The 14,382-nt window shown below is 39.6% G+C and overlaps 1 protein-coding gene across 1 annotated transcript; it reads left to right on the top strand.

Moving 5' to 3' along the window:
* Positions 1-2,710: 2,710 nt before the first annotated feature.
* On the top strand, positions 2,711-12,725 carry endou (endonuclease, polyU-specific; the record flags this gene model as incomplete). The annotated part of the gene is given in 10 exon segments (XM_083972401.1): positions 2,711-2,768; positions 3,510-3,632; positions 3,738-3,860; positions 6,392-6,578; positions 7,655-7,860; positions 8,762-8,875; positions 8,965-9,044; positions 9,048-9,071; positions 10,884-11,026; positions 12,605-12,725. Coding segments are annotated over 10 exon segments (1,179 nt in total).
* Between the last annotated feature and the right edge of the window lie 1,657 nt (positions 12,726-14,382).

The following is a 14,382-nucleotide window of genomic DNA, read 5'->3' as shown; positions in this document are numbered from 1 at the left end:
GTTTAAAAACACTTTGAAACTGCATCGACATCTGTATAAACACCAGGAAAAGCTACAGATGTGTAGTTTCAGTCATTTATAAACGTTTCATGTCTTGGTTGAGCCACTTTTTTTTGCTGAGTGGACTGAGTGAGTGACCTGAACGTGACACTGGTCCCAGAGCAGCAGCTATTCTGGGTTATCGGAGCTTTCTTACACAAACTCTGTGAAACTCCACATCTGTTCCCTCTGGCAGGAGAGAGAAGGAAAAGATCCTGAAAGAGACTTTCATCATTTCTAAATAAATAGTTTTATTCTGGCTTTTTGTTGCATTACTGTAAAATCTAACAGACTATTACATAGAAACACGTTGTTGTTTATGTTTTAATGTAATGTAATGGACATGACCTGTCAAAATAAAAGCATGTAATGTTTGAAACTGCAGTTGTCACAGGTCACAGCTGGATGTGGTTTATTTTGGTCCATTAATGTGTTTATGTGTGTGAGGAGGCAGCTGTGCTGATTCACAGGGATACAAACTACAGTTTATTTACCTTTTCTTAATAAAGTCCCACGCGTGTCGTTCATTCATTTGCATTTATTTTATTTTTATTATTTAAAAAATCAGGGGACAGTTACATATCAATAGACACTTTCATGTAGATATGTAGGATTATAGCATCAGCTAATTTCCATCCTTTGTCCCTATAGGCAGGTTGATGTTTAGCATTGTAATTAATAATACAGAGATATAGGCCTACTAATAGTAAAAAGGTAAAAGGTAAAAAAAAAGAAAAGAAAGTAAAGTAACAATAGAGGTGACAGGGACAGTACATCATAGACAGACAATGACTCATGACAGACCAAGAATGAGAATAAAATGATAGAGTTACTGTCTAAGGTGCTGAATGGATGTTGCACGTTGCCCAGTTGCACATATTTTGCATAAACACACCAACAGGAGCTGATTATTATTAACCCTTTACACTAACGTTAAAATAGTAACATCATCACTAACGCCGGGTATTTTTTACCCGATATAATATCATCAAAGTAGCCTATATTAAAATACAACAGTACATGGCAAATTGAAGTACACTTCCTTAATTTTCCACTATACAATGTTTCACAAAATGAAAAAAAGCTATCATGGTGATCCTATAAAAAAATGTCCAAGATTTGTGATTGTTTTTAACAAAACCTTCCTTATAAAAAAACAACTAATGGAGCTTAGACTTTGTCCTTCAGAGCCATTTGTGGGACATTTGAGACTTATTTGGTGGAGTTAAAAGAAAAAAGAAACATTGTCAGCATCACCAGAAACGGTCGCCAGATTTAATACATAAAGCTGTGCTGATTCACAGTTCTGTTACTTTATCGTGGGCCAAGAATATGGAATTTATTACCTGTACATTTTTTTGATTTATCTTTACAACAATTTAGGAGAGCACTAAAGTCTCTCCTGCTAACCAGTCAATACTTTCTACATGGTCTGCCTATCTAAACTGGGATTATTTTATATTTCTTATCATATGTTTATCAAGCTTTTTGCATTGCATTGTACAATGTTAAATCATGTTAAACCATGTTTGTATTTATTATGTATGAACGACTTTTGTACCACACAAATGTATGCTCATTAGCTTAGAACTGTAGTCGGAGAATGCCACCCTACAAGCCCCTGGAGGGTTTTTTGGCATTCCCCTTCACATTGTTTTGGATTTTATATGTTATATCTCTTTTAACTTTGATATATGAAAATAAATAAACAAACAAACAATAAACACTAACGTCGGGTGAAATCCACCTGAACATGTGCCTGCTGAAAAAACTAGGGATGTGAGCAGGGTAACATGCCTCCTACCTTAGTGACGTCAGTGAGCAGTATGAAGCTACAGAGACCCATGAAACTCAGACAACAGCAACATAATGAAAATTATGAAACAATATTTCATGGGTGAAAATCACCCGACGTTAGTGTTCTAGGGCAGGAGTTCTCAACTAGTCTCACTCTGGGACCCACATGTTCCCATGGTCATTAAGGTCACGACCCACTTTTATAGAATTCAAACCAAGATAAAAAATAAAAAAGCCTTTAAAAACTAATTTTGCTCTTTATTGAGCAAAAATAATATCAAACTGCACAAAATGGAGACCAACAAAATGATATATTTGACTTCTAATGCATCTCTGCATTCAGAGCATGTTCACAAAAGTGAATAAATATCAAATTGCACAAAATAAAGACCCACAAAACAAAACAAGATTCACTGCATCAGGCCACATTAATAAGAAACTGATATCTTTGCATTCAGAGCAAATGGAGCAAATAATAAGAAAGTGAGGAGGAGCATTACAACTGCATGTGTTCACGTGTCTCGTGTGCCTTTCAAAATAAGTTATTTTTCAAAATAAAAGACATGTCCAACATCAGATGTGCATTAAATATTATTTACTTTTTTGACCAGCTGTCTGCGACCCATCCAGAACGGGTCCGCGACCCACTTTTGGGTCCCGACCCACCAGTTGAGAACGACAGGTCTAGGGTTAAGAAAAGCATCAGGCCTTTTGTTTTTACAGTGTTTCATTCTGTCAGAGTGACGGGAGTGAGGCTGCTGGTTAACAACAGGTCTGTTTGGCCTCGTCAGGTGAATCGTGCTGCAGCTGCTGCAGTATAAAAGCAGCTGGTTGAAAACAGCAGCTCACCTCATAGTCAGGACCGAGAGCCAAGATGAAGCTCATCGCTCTCCTCGCGCTCTGCGTCACCCTGTTCGGACAGGGATTCAGCAGTAAGTAGGTTTTTACTTTCTATTCTGATCCATTATTATTATTCTGATCCATTATTATTATTCTGATCCATTATTATTATTATTACAGCTTTATCAATAACCATATATATACAGTATAATACTACACCTGTTGTGTGCTGTGTTTCATTAACACACTTGACTTGTCTGTACAAAACTTCTATTGCCCGTTTTCCCTCTGTTGCTCAGCCTGCAAAAACTCAAAATCTTACCAAGAATATTTGTCTGATTTCTAGTAAAAATGTCATTTCTAGTCAAAACAAATCTCATTCTACTTAAAATAAGACTCATCATATTTAAAAAGTATCTTGTTTTTAGACACGTTTTACTTATTTCAAGCAGATTTTCACTTGAAATAAGTAGAAAAATCTGCCAGTGAAAGCAAGTTTTTTGTGTTTGTAATAAGAAAGAAAAACTTGCTCCACTATCAGATTTTTCTACTTATTTTAAGTGAAAATTTGTTTTAAACAAATTAAAATGATCTTAAAATAAGTTAATTTTTAGGTGATGAGTCTTATTTTAAGTGGAAAGAGTTTAGTTTTGACTAGTAATGAGACATTTTGAGAAGAAATAAGACAAATATTCTTGGAAAGATTTTGAGTTTGTGGTTTCTCCTGTTAAGGTTTTTTCTCTGGAGTTTTTCCTCAGTGTGTGTGAGGGTCTAAGGGCAGACTATGTTGTTATGATGCTATGTAAAAATGGGTTATTGCGTTTCCTCTGCAGACTCTCTGGACTCGTGTCAGGGTCGCTGTGGTTACGGGACAGACAGCAGCTTCTCCTGTCAGTGTAACCCGTCCTGCGAGCGCTACAGAGACTGCTGCTCAGACTACACCGACGTGTGTAAAGGTGAGAGCCGCGTTGTTAAATCATCTACACATTATTATCATCATCATCATTAATATTAATAATATTAATAATAATAGTTTACCAACCTGTTTGTCCCCCGTGCAGCTTCGGCCACCTCCTGTAAAGGCCGCTGTGGAGAGAAGTACAACAACCAGAACAAGTGTCACTGCAACTCCAAGTGTCGTCAGTACGACAACTGCTGCAGCGACTACACTCAGCAGTGCAACGGTAAGAACAGCACACACACACACACACACACACACACACACACACACACACACACACACACACACACACACACACACACACACACACACACACACACACACACACACACACACACACACACACACACACACCTTTAAGCTCCTGTCTGTGGAGACAGAGGTTTCCGTTGGACAGTTTTTCTTGTTTCCAAAGACAAAGAACTGGTTCCACGACTGCACCAGTTTTACACTGCTACTACTAGTAATAATAAGTAATAATAATAATAGTAGTAACACATTTTATAGCACGGCTCATACAAAACACAAAAAGTAGCACAAAGTGTTTTACAGAGCAAGATAATAAAAAGAGAAGAAAGAAAGAAAGAACTAAAAACCTGACAACAAAGAGTTTTAAAAATCTTAATCATCTATACACACCTATAATTAAATGTACACGTGTGTTATTCATACACACCTATAGAAATGGAATCTATACGCACCTGCAACTGACTGTCACTGTACTTATTCATCTGTACACACCTGTAGTAATGGAAGTAACACCTGTAACTGAATGTACAGGTGTGTATGAATTAGTTCAATCACACACTGCAAAAACGCAAAATCTTTCTAAGAATATTTGTCTTATTTCTTCTCAGATGTCTCATTTCTAGTCAAAACTAATCTCTTTCCACTTATAATAAGACTCATCACCTAAAAATTAACGTATTTGAGATAATTTTCACTTGTTTCAAACTAATTCTTAAATGAAATAAGTAGAAAAATCTGCCAGTGAAAGCAAGTTTTTTGTGCTTGTAATAAGAAAGAAAAACTTGTTCCACTATCAGATTTTTCTACTTATTTTAAGTGGAAAATCTGCTTGAAAGAAGTAAAAAGTGTCTAAAAACAAGCTGCTTTATAATTAGATTTGTTTTAACTAGAAATGACTAAGTACAGTTCGGACACCGCTCACATTCAACAACAGATTAGCCAATAAAATCACACTGGGTGGAGCTCAACGGTCACAACTGAACAACATTACAAAACAGCTCTAGGTGTGTGTGTGTGTGTGTGTGTGTGTGTGTGTGTGTGTGTGTGTGTGTGTGTGTGTGTGTGTGTGTGTGTGTGTGTTGCACCTGTTGACTTTCACATGGAGGAATCAACAGCCGATCAATAAACAGCCTGAACCTGCTGTTTGTCAGAGAAACCTCGAACTATATTTAAATAGTAGTTAAGGTAGTAGGCTATACATAGTAGCCTATATAAATATATACATATCACATTCTATACATGTTTAACAAAGTGAGCATTTACTATTACTTCTTCACTTTTACTGAATTTTAAAGACATTTAATTGAGTTTTTTTTTTTAACATTGTGGTATTAAAACGTTTTCTAAAGTCCTTCAGCTCTTCATGAGAAACTGATTCGTGGTCAAAACCGTCTTTTCATCATCAAACCAGCAGGTGTCACTGTTGCTGTGCTTAAATAACAAATGAGTACTGGTGGTAGTTTCCTCAGCTTCACCTCCATCTGTGTTGTTTGGTAATAATCAGATCAGATCATTTAACAAAATGTGTTTAGGCGAGGCAAGGCATCTTTATTTATATAGCACATTTCATACCAAGGCAACTCAATGTGCTTTACATAAAGACAAAAGTTTTTTTTCTTTTAAAGAACAGCATAACAACAAAAAACACAGAGTTAAAAGAAGGAGCAAAAGAAGCATATAAAGTAAAATAAAAGAAAATAGATAAAGTTTAAAGTTCTCAAAAAAGAGCTCAGCTATAAGCACATGAAAAGAGAAATGTTTACAGTCAAATATGAAACACACTTAATAAAGAGTAAATCACTTTTGTCCAATGGCGGTCCGTCCGTGGTCTAATTTGTGTCAATTTAGGGTCCTTGATGTAAAAACCTTCGAGAACCACTGTTCTAAGGTACCAGAAAGCTTTCATTTGTATGCGGCTGTGATTCCACTTCAGTGAAATACGTATTTATGAAAGACAGATTTGATTTTTGATAATAAAAAGCCAAATAAGTTACAGACTGGGGCTTTAAATATAAATGTACTACTACACTGCAAAAAATCAAATATCTTACCAAGAATATTTGTCTTATTTTTAGTCAAAACAAATCTCATTCTACTTAAAATAAGACTCATCACATAAAAAGCAGTTTGTTTTTAGACACTTTTTACATCTTTCAAGCAGATTTTCAATGGAAATAAGTAGAAAAATCTGATAGTGGAGCAAGTTTTTCTTTCTTATTACAAACACAAAAAACTTGCTTTCATTGGCAGATTTTTCTACTTATTTCAAGTGAAAATTAGTTTGAAACAAGTGGAAATGATCTAAAAACAAGTAAATTTTTAGGTGATGAGTCTTATTTAAAGTGGAAAGAGATTAGTTTTGACAAGAAATGAGACAAATATTCTTGGAAAGATGTAGAGTTTTTGCAGTGTAGCAGACTGTTTCTAGAATATGAGTATGGCGCTACAGCTGCTTTATCTTTAGTGGTTGTTGTTGTGTGTGTGTGACTCTGTGATTCTCTACAGGCGATGGAGGAGGAGGAAGTGGAGGTGGAGGTGGAGGTGTGATCTCCGACGCTGAGATCAAATCCATCTCTGAGACTCTTTACGTTCTGGACTCTAACAAGGCCTCGGCCTCGGAGCTGGTCATCGAGGCCCAGGCGCTGGTACCCGACTCTCAGACCAGCTCCAAGAACGACCTCTCTGCTAAACCGTGAGCTACAATGTCCTCTCTTCACACTCTTCTGCTTCTTCTTCCTCTTCCTCCGCTTCCTCTTCCTATTCTTGATCTTCTCTTCCCTTCCTCCATCCTTCCCTTTTCCCTTCCTTCTTTCGACAATCATTTCCCCTCCCTTCCTTCTTTCTTCCCTCTTCTTCCTTCCTTCCTTCCTTCCTTCCTTCCTTCCTTCCTTCCTTCCTTCCTTCCTTCCTTCCTTCCTTCCTTCCTTCCTTCCTTCCTTCCTTCCTTCCTTCCTTCCCTTCGTCCTTACTTCTTCTTCCTTCCTCTTTTGAGCCAATTGACCTGATCTGTTCCCTATCCCTCCCTCCATCTTTCTTTCCTTCTTCCTTCTTTCCCTTCTTCCTTCCTTGAACAAATCCTCCCTCCATCTTTCCCTTCCTTCTTTTCCACAATCCTTTCACCCTCCCTTCCTTCTTTCTTCCCTCTTCTTCCTTCCTTCCTTGAACAAATTTGTTCCCTCCCTCCACTTTTCTTTCCTTCCTTTTCCCCTCCCTTCCTTCCTTCCTTCCCTTCGTCCTTCCTTCCTTCCTTCCTTCCTTCCTTCCTTCCTTCCTTCCTTCCTTCCTTCCTTCCTTCCTTCCTTCCTTCCTTCCTTCCTTCCTTCCTTCCTTCCTTCCCCCTTACTTCTTCCTTCCTTCCCTTCATCCTTACTTCTTCCTTCCTTCCTTCCTTCCTTCCTTCCTTCCTTCCTTCCTTCCTTCCTTCCCCCTTACTTCTTCCTTCCTTCCCTTCATCCTTACTTCTTCCTTCCTTCCTTCCTTCCTTCCTTCCTTCCTTCCTTCCTTCCTTCCTTCCTTCCTTCCTTCCTTCCTTCCTTCCTTCCTTCCTTCCTTCCTTCCTTCCTTCCCCCTTACTTCCCCCTTACTTCTTCCTTCCTTCCCTTCATCCTTACTTCTTCCTTCCTATTTGACCCAATCTGTTCCCTCCCTCCTTCTATCTTTCCCTCCCTTTTCCCCTTCCTTCCTTCCTTCCTTCCTTGACCCAGGAGGACAACAGGAGAGTTTTACAGTAATGTGTGTTGTTTTTCTTGTATCTCCTCCTGCTTGCAGCCTGTTCCGCTACCTGAACGAGGACGCTCTGTTCTCCAGGCCGACCTACGTGGCCTTCCTGGCCGTGCTGGACAACTACCGCAGGATGACCGGCCAGGCGGAGAACTTCAGTCCCGAGCAGCTGGCGGAGCAGGAGGCCTTCGTCAAGGAGACCATGTCCAACACCGAGCTGGGCCGAGAGCTGTTCGCCTTCCTCTACACCAAGGGTGGGTAGTTTTAGCAGTAGGTTCGTTACCTTTAATTGTCGGTGCAACAATTAGAACGGCGGAGCAGAGCCGTGAGCTGCTCAGAGTTAGTTGTTTTAGAGGTAAATTCATGCAAAACCGCTGATGCACGTTGCCTTCAGGGACAGTTTTTCATCAACAGTCTCTGTATTTCCCTCTAAAACAACTCTGTGTGGTAACGTTGTGTTATTATCTCATAGCGTGGTGAATGTGCAGCTCACAACTTGTCCACCAGATCGTTGTGGAGTTGTTGGATTGTGTATTTGATGAGTTTGATGAGGGAAACCAAGAAATCGCATGAGCCTGCGTAGCGTACACTGCAAAAAATCAAATATCTTACCAAGAATATTTGTCTTATTTTTCGTCAAAATGTCATTTCTAGTCAAATCTAATCTCATTATACCTAAAATAAGACTCATCACATAAAAAGCAGCTTGTTTTTAGACCCTTTTTACTTCTTTCAATCAGATTTTCACTTGAAATAAGTAGAAAAATCTGATAGTGGAGCAAGTTTTTCTTTCTTATTACAAGCACAAAAAACTTGCTTTCACTGGCAGATTTTTCTACTTATTTCAAGTGAAAATTTGTTTGAAACAAATGAAAATTATCTAAAAACAAGTTACTTTTTAGGTGATGAGTCTTATTTTAAGTGGAAAGAGGTTAGTTTTGACTAGAAATAAGACAAATATTCTTGGAAAGATTTTGAGTTTTTGCATTGTAGCTCTGAGCAGCTCACAGCTCTGCTCCGCCATTCTAAAAATAGCTTACCTACAGTACTAGCAAACCTACTGCTATGACTATAGGGATTATGGCAATGGGCCAATTTGCCAAAATGTTGAACTATCCCTTTAAGTCTCATTGAGTCTCTGTTCCTGGTCTGAAGGCGTCTACGCATCCGAGGAGGAGTTCCTTCAGGATCTGAAGATGATGTGGTTCGGCCTTTACTCCCGCAACAACAACAAGTTGGACTCGAGCGGCTTCGAACACATCTTTGCAGGTGAGGACGGACAGGAAGTCTTTTCAACTTCAACTTCAACTTCAAAATAAGTGCATGGATGAAAACCTGTTTCCTGTGTGGTGCCGTAGGAGAGGTCAAGGGAGGAAAAGTGTCTGGTTTCCACAACTGGATCCAGTTTTATCTGCTTGAGAAAAGGGGGTCGCTGAACTAATACAGCCACAGCTTCAACGGACCGGTGAGTAGACATACATGAATACAAAGACGGTGTTATGTTATGTTATGTTATGTTATGTTATGTTTATTTATTTATTTGATATGGACATCACAAATACATTGAGACTGTTCCAGTGGACAGAACAGATGCTTTGCTTGGGTGTGTTTAGCACATGTGCTAATTTTCAACACCAGTCCATAGGCGGCTAATCTAAAAGCACAGAACATATTATCAACAGTACAAGATAAAACCAAGTGCATGCACTGCAAAAACTCAAAATCTTACCAAGAATATTTGTCCTATTTCTAGTCAAAATGTCATTTCTAGTCAAAACAAATCTAATTATAAGACTCATCACTTTAAAAGTAGCTTGTTTTTAAACACTTTTTATTTCTTTCAAGCAGATTTTCACTTGAAATAAGTAGAAAAATCTGATTACAAGCACAAAAAACCTGCTTTCACTGGCAGATTTTTCTACTTATTTCAAGTGAAAATTTGTTTGAAACAAATGAAAATGATCTAAAAACAAGTTAATTTTTAGGTGGTGCGTGGAAAGAGATTAGTTTGACTAGAAATGAGACATTTTGACAAGAAATAAGACAAATATTCTTGGAGAGATTTTGAGTTTTTGCAGTGTGACACTACATCATGACAGTAGCAGACTAGAAAATACAGAGCACAAGATCAACGAGAGGAGATTGAGCAAACAGAAATCATGATCGTAACAGTAAAAATAGTAACAATGAGAAAGTCCATATTTATACATGTGGGCATTGTTGTTTTGCTTTTAACCATACTTTTAGTCCTCTGTTAAAGGAGTTTGTGTCAGTGTCCAGTTTCAGAAGAGTGGGTAAAGTGTTCCATAGGTTAAAGCAGAAGTGAGTGATATATTTGTGTTAATATAAGTCTTAAATAGTTGTATCTTCCGACAGCAATCACTTACATAGAGTGTTTGGTCTGAAACACGGGTCTCTCAGTCCCTCTGCTCTGCTCTGAGCCGAGGAGAAAACATTTATCGTATCCTACAGTTTTTATCCAATGAGGAGAGAGAACGGCATGCAGGGCTGTGTGTGCAGCCAAGGAACGCCGTGAATGTGGTGATGTAGCAACGAGGACTGTTATGGTGCGTTCAAGGAAACTCGTATTTTTCCGACCGTGAAGTGGTACCAGTTCGATCTGGTACGAGTTCACGGGTCAGAAGTTACGAGTGGCCGTTATAGTGACTTTCACCGGTAAAACAGGTCGGAAAAACACGAGTGGGTTGCCTGGAACGCTACAAAGTCGTAAGTTGTGACTTGAAGCTGTAATTTACGATTTCAAAAGCCTGCCTGGAACGCAGCATTAGCGAAAACGACTGGATCACTCACTTCTGCTTTAACACAGATATATCACTTACTTCTGCTTTAATAATATGCATTGTCCCGACCAAATAAACAAATAAAGTAAAAAAAGTTATAAAAGTATGATCGTAACAGTAAAAATACCTATTAACAATGAAAAAGTATATTTATACATGTGGGCATTGTTGTTTTGCTTTTAACCATGCTTTTAATCCTCTATTAAACGAGTTTGTATCAGTCTCCAGTTTCAGGTGAGTGGGTAAAGTGTTCCATAGGTTAACTAACCTCTTTTATTGAGAAGGCAGACTGTGCAAATGATGTTGTACACTTGGGAACAATGCAGTCGCCGTGGTGAGAGGCTGGTGTGTTTACTCGGCTTGAGCTACAGCGTCTTTTTATCAGTGCAGAAAACAGGGATGATTACACAGTTATGAAGTGTTGTGCTGATGTTTGAGACACTTTGTTCATCCTCCCTGTTGTGTGTCTCGGTCAGTGGACGAGCTTCCCTGACGTGATGGGGATGCAGTTCATGTGGGAGGGTTACTACAAGCAGGTTGGCTCGGCCGTCATCGGCTGCAGCCCTGAGTTCGACTTCGCCCTCTACAGCCTCTGCTACATCGCTCGTCCCGGGAAACAGTGAGTATAGAGCCTACAACTTCCTCTGTCCAATACAGTAACTGGTTCGGTTTATGAAAGGAGTAGTCCACCAAAAAAATGTAATTCATGCTGATGAATACTCTGGAGTAGTTTTTTATTCCTCAAAGTGCATCTGGAGACCCGGGAGGCCCGGGAACTTTATATGAGAGTAATAGGGCCCGACACAAAAACGTCCATAAAACTACACAACAACTATTTAATATTCCTCCACACTGCTCGTCCAAGTGTCCTGAAGGGATATACACTGCAAAAACTCAAAATCTTTCCAAGTATATTTGTCTTATTTCTTGTCAAAATGTCTCATTTCTAGTCAAAACTAATCTCTTTCCACTTAAAATAAGACTCATCACCTAAAAATGAACTTGTTTTTAGATCATTTTCACTTGTTTCAAACAAATTTTCACTTGAAATAAGTAGAAAAATCTGCCAGTGAAAGCAAGTTTTTTGTGCTTGTAATAAGGAAGAAAAACTTGCTCCACTATCAGATTTTTCTACTTATTACAAGTGAAAATCTGCTTGAAATAAGTAAAAAGTGTCTAAAAACAAGCTGCTTTTTATGTGAGGAGTCTTATTTTAAGTATAATGACATTTGTTTTGACTGAAAATGACATTTTGCCTAGAAACAGGTCAAATATTCTTGGAAAGATTTTGAGTTTTTGCAGTGTAGTCCAGAGTTTACTGGAAACAACGTCATTTAGGACATTTTTTACAGCCTAAACAGTCCTGTATTGAATTTGAAAGGTGACCAGACTTGCCTCAATGAGGTAGTTTCCAGTAAACTCTGGACTATCTCCCTTCAGGACACTTGGATTGCAGTGGACGAGCAGTGTGGAGGAATATTAAATGGTTGTTGTGTAGTTTTATGGACGTTTTTGTGTCGGGCCCTATTACTCTCATATAAAGTTTTGGTTGGACTAGGAACCGGCCTCCCGGGTCTCCAGATGCACTTTGAGGAATAAAAAACTACTCCGGACACTGCAAAAACTCAAAATCTTACCAAGAATATTTGTCTTATTTCTAGTCAAAATGTCATTTCTAGTCAAAACAAATCTCATTATACCTCAAATAAGACTCATCACATTAAAAGCAGCTTGTTTTTAGAAATTTTTTACTTCTTTCAAACAGATTTTCACTTGATATAAGTAGAAAAATCTGATAGTGGAGCAAGTTTTTCTTCCTTAGTACAAGAACAAATAACTTCCTTTCATTGGCAGATTTTTCTACTTATTTCAAGTGAAAGTTTGTTTGAAACAAATGAAAATTGTCTCAAAACAAGTTCATTTTTAGGTGATGAGTCTTATTTTAAGTGAAAAGAGATTAGTTTTGACTAGAAATTAGACATTTTGACAAGAAATAAGACAAATATTCTTGGAAAGATTTTGAGTTTTTGCAGTGGAGTATTCATCAGCATGAGGGGGAATCAACAATGACTGAATCTCATGTTTTGGTGAACTATTCCTTTAAGATCCGCATTAGCTTTTGTAAAGCAGCAGCTACTGTATACTTCCTGCATGGGGTTCATAAGTGACAATACAAACCAACAAACGTCTTCCTCAGGTGTCGTCTGAGTCTGGGAGGGAAGGAGCTCATCATCCAGACCTACACCTGGGACAAAACCACCTACGGCGACGGGAAGAAGTTCATCGGCTCCGCGTTTCCCGCAACTCCCAGAAACTGAAGCTGCTGAAGAGACGGCGACGAAGCGACGACTAACAGAGCAGAGCAGAGCAGCCAGTCTGTCTGTCTGTCATTAGACTCATTATGTAAATGCTTTGAAATCATATTCCCAACAGACGGGGAGAGCTACTCATGATAATGAAAAATCAGCTTGAAAAAATACATCTTATCTGCAAATGTCGGTGGTTTTGTTTGCAGCGCTGCACACACACACACACACACGCACACACACACACACACACACACACACACACACACACAAACACACAAACACACACACATTAACATGAATAAAACAGAAACCCGGACAGTTGATGATGAATCAGCGGTGCAACGTTTCTGAGCAGGAGAATGTGCCGCTCTGCTCTCCCTGGGGCTCCATCAAACTGTGGCTAATGGGGCAAAAAATGGGCGTTTACACAGCCTGAGTGGGCACAATACTAACACACACCAGCCCCTTCAGTGGGTAGAAGAGCATGTGTGTGTAAGTGTGACACAATTGCTCATTGTCTTTTATAACAGCAAAACAAAACAAAAAACAAAATTCAGGCTTTTGCAGAACGAACCGTGGAAACAAAAAGACATTAACAGATCGTGTTCTGCTTGACCTGCTCCGAACAGTCGCCACCAGCTCAACCTGCTCTTATCAGCTGTCCATAAAGCTGCTAGAACTCCCCAGTGTGTGTGTGGGGTTAAGTGTGTGTGTGTGTGTGTCTGTGTCCAGCTGGGATGGGGGGTTGATTTATTTTTTTTCTTTTTTCACTCATCTAGGGTGACTAACAGGATAAATTCTGGTCTGCCGACAGAACAGGGGGGACACACTTGCAGCTCTGTTTAAAGAAAGTATTACAGGAGATGGATCTGCCACTGATCCCATTGTCCCGCCGCTCTGCACGCATTCATGCAAACACAAGCGCACAAGACCAGTCAGTCGGTCCGTTCAGCAGCAGCAGCTTCAGCCTTCAGCCTTCAGCCTTCAGCGATTCATCTGATTTCAGCCTCTGCAGCACCACAATGAATGAAGTCGCCCAGGGAGGAAAGGAATCCCCCTCTCTTTCTGCCTCTTTCTTTCTTTCTTTCTCTTTCTGGTTTTTCAGACAATATTACATTTTCTGAGCTGGTGAGTCTCAAAATTAGAAGAGTAAATCTTCTCTCTTTTCACACTGCCCCAATGGAATCAAATTAAATCACAGAGGGGCAAATAAAAGAGAAAAAAAAGATTCAATTGTTTCTTTTGTCACTCACACAACTTCATAATCGAATTATAGCTGGGCCACCCGCCCCAACACGGGCTTCTCCTGGCAGATCTGGTGAGCCACCTGACTTTTGTTTTTGTAATTATATTATCCCGCTCCCTCTCCCTTTGGCGTGTAGCTGCAGCGGCGGCGGCGGCTAATGGCTGCGCGGGCTCGCCCAGCTGCACACGCAGAAACAAAGCTGCTTATAGGGGAAGCAGACAATGGAGGACGCCTGAAGGCGGTCGGCCAATGAGCACGCACAACAGGGGGGCCAGCAGAGGGGTTAAGGGGGTTTAGGGGTTCAGAGGAGGGGAGGGAGGGTGTGTGTGTGTGTGTGTTGTGCGGTCCATCAGGAGGAGAGGACACATGGTCAACGGAGGTTCAAGTTTGGGCGGCCGTTTTCTAAAGTTGATGGGAGAC

This window comes from Trachurus trachurus (assembly GCF_905171665.1).
Source record: "Trachurus trachurus genome assembly, chromosome: 5".
Classification (NCBI taxonomy): Eukaryota; Metazoa; Chordata; class Actinopteri; order Carangiformes; family Carangidae; genus Trachurus; species Trachurus trachurus.
The sequence above is the reverse complement of the archived record's forward strand: the minus strand, read 5'-3'. Positions and strand labels throughout refer to the sequence as shown.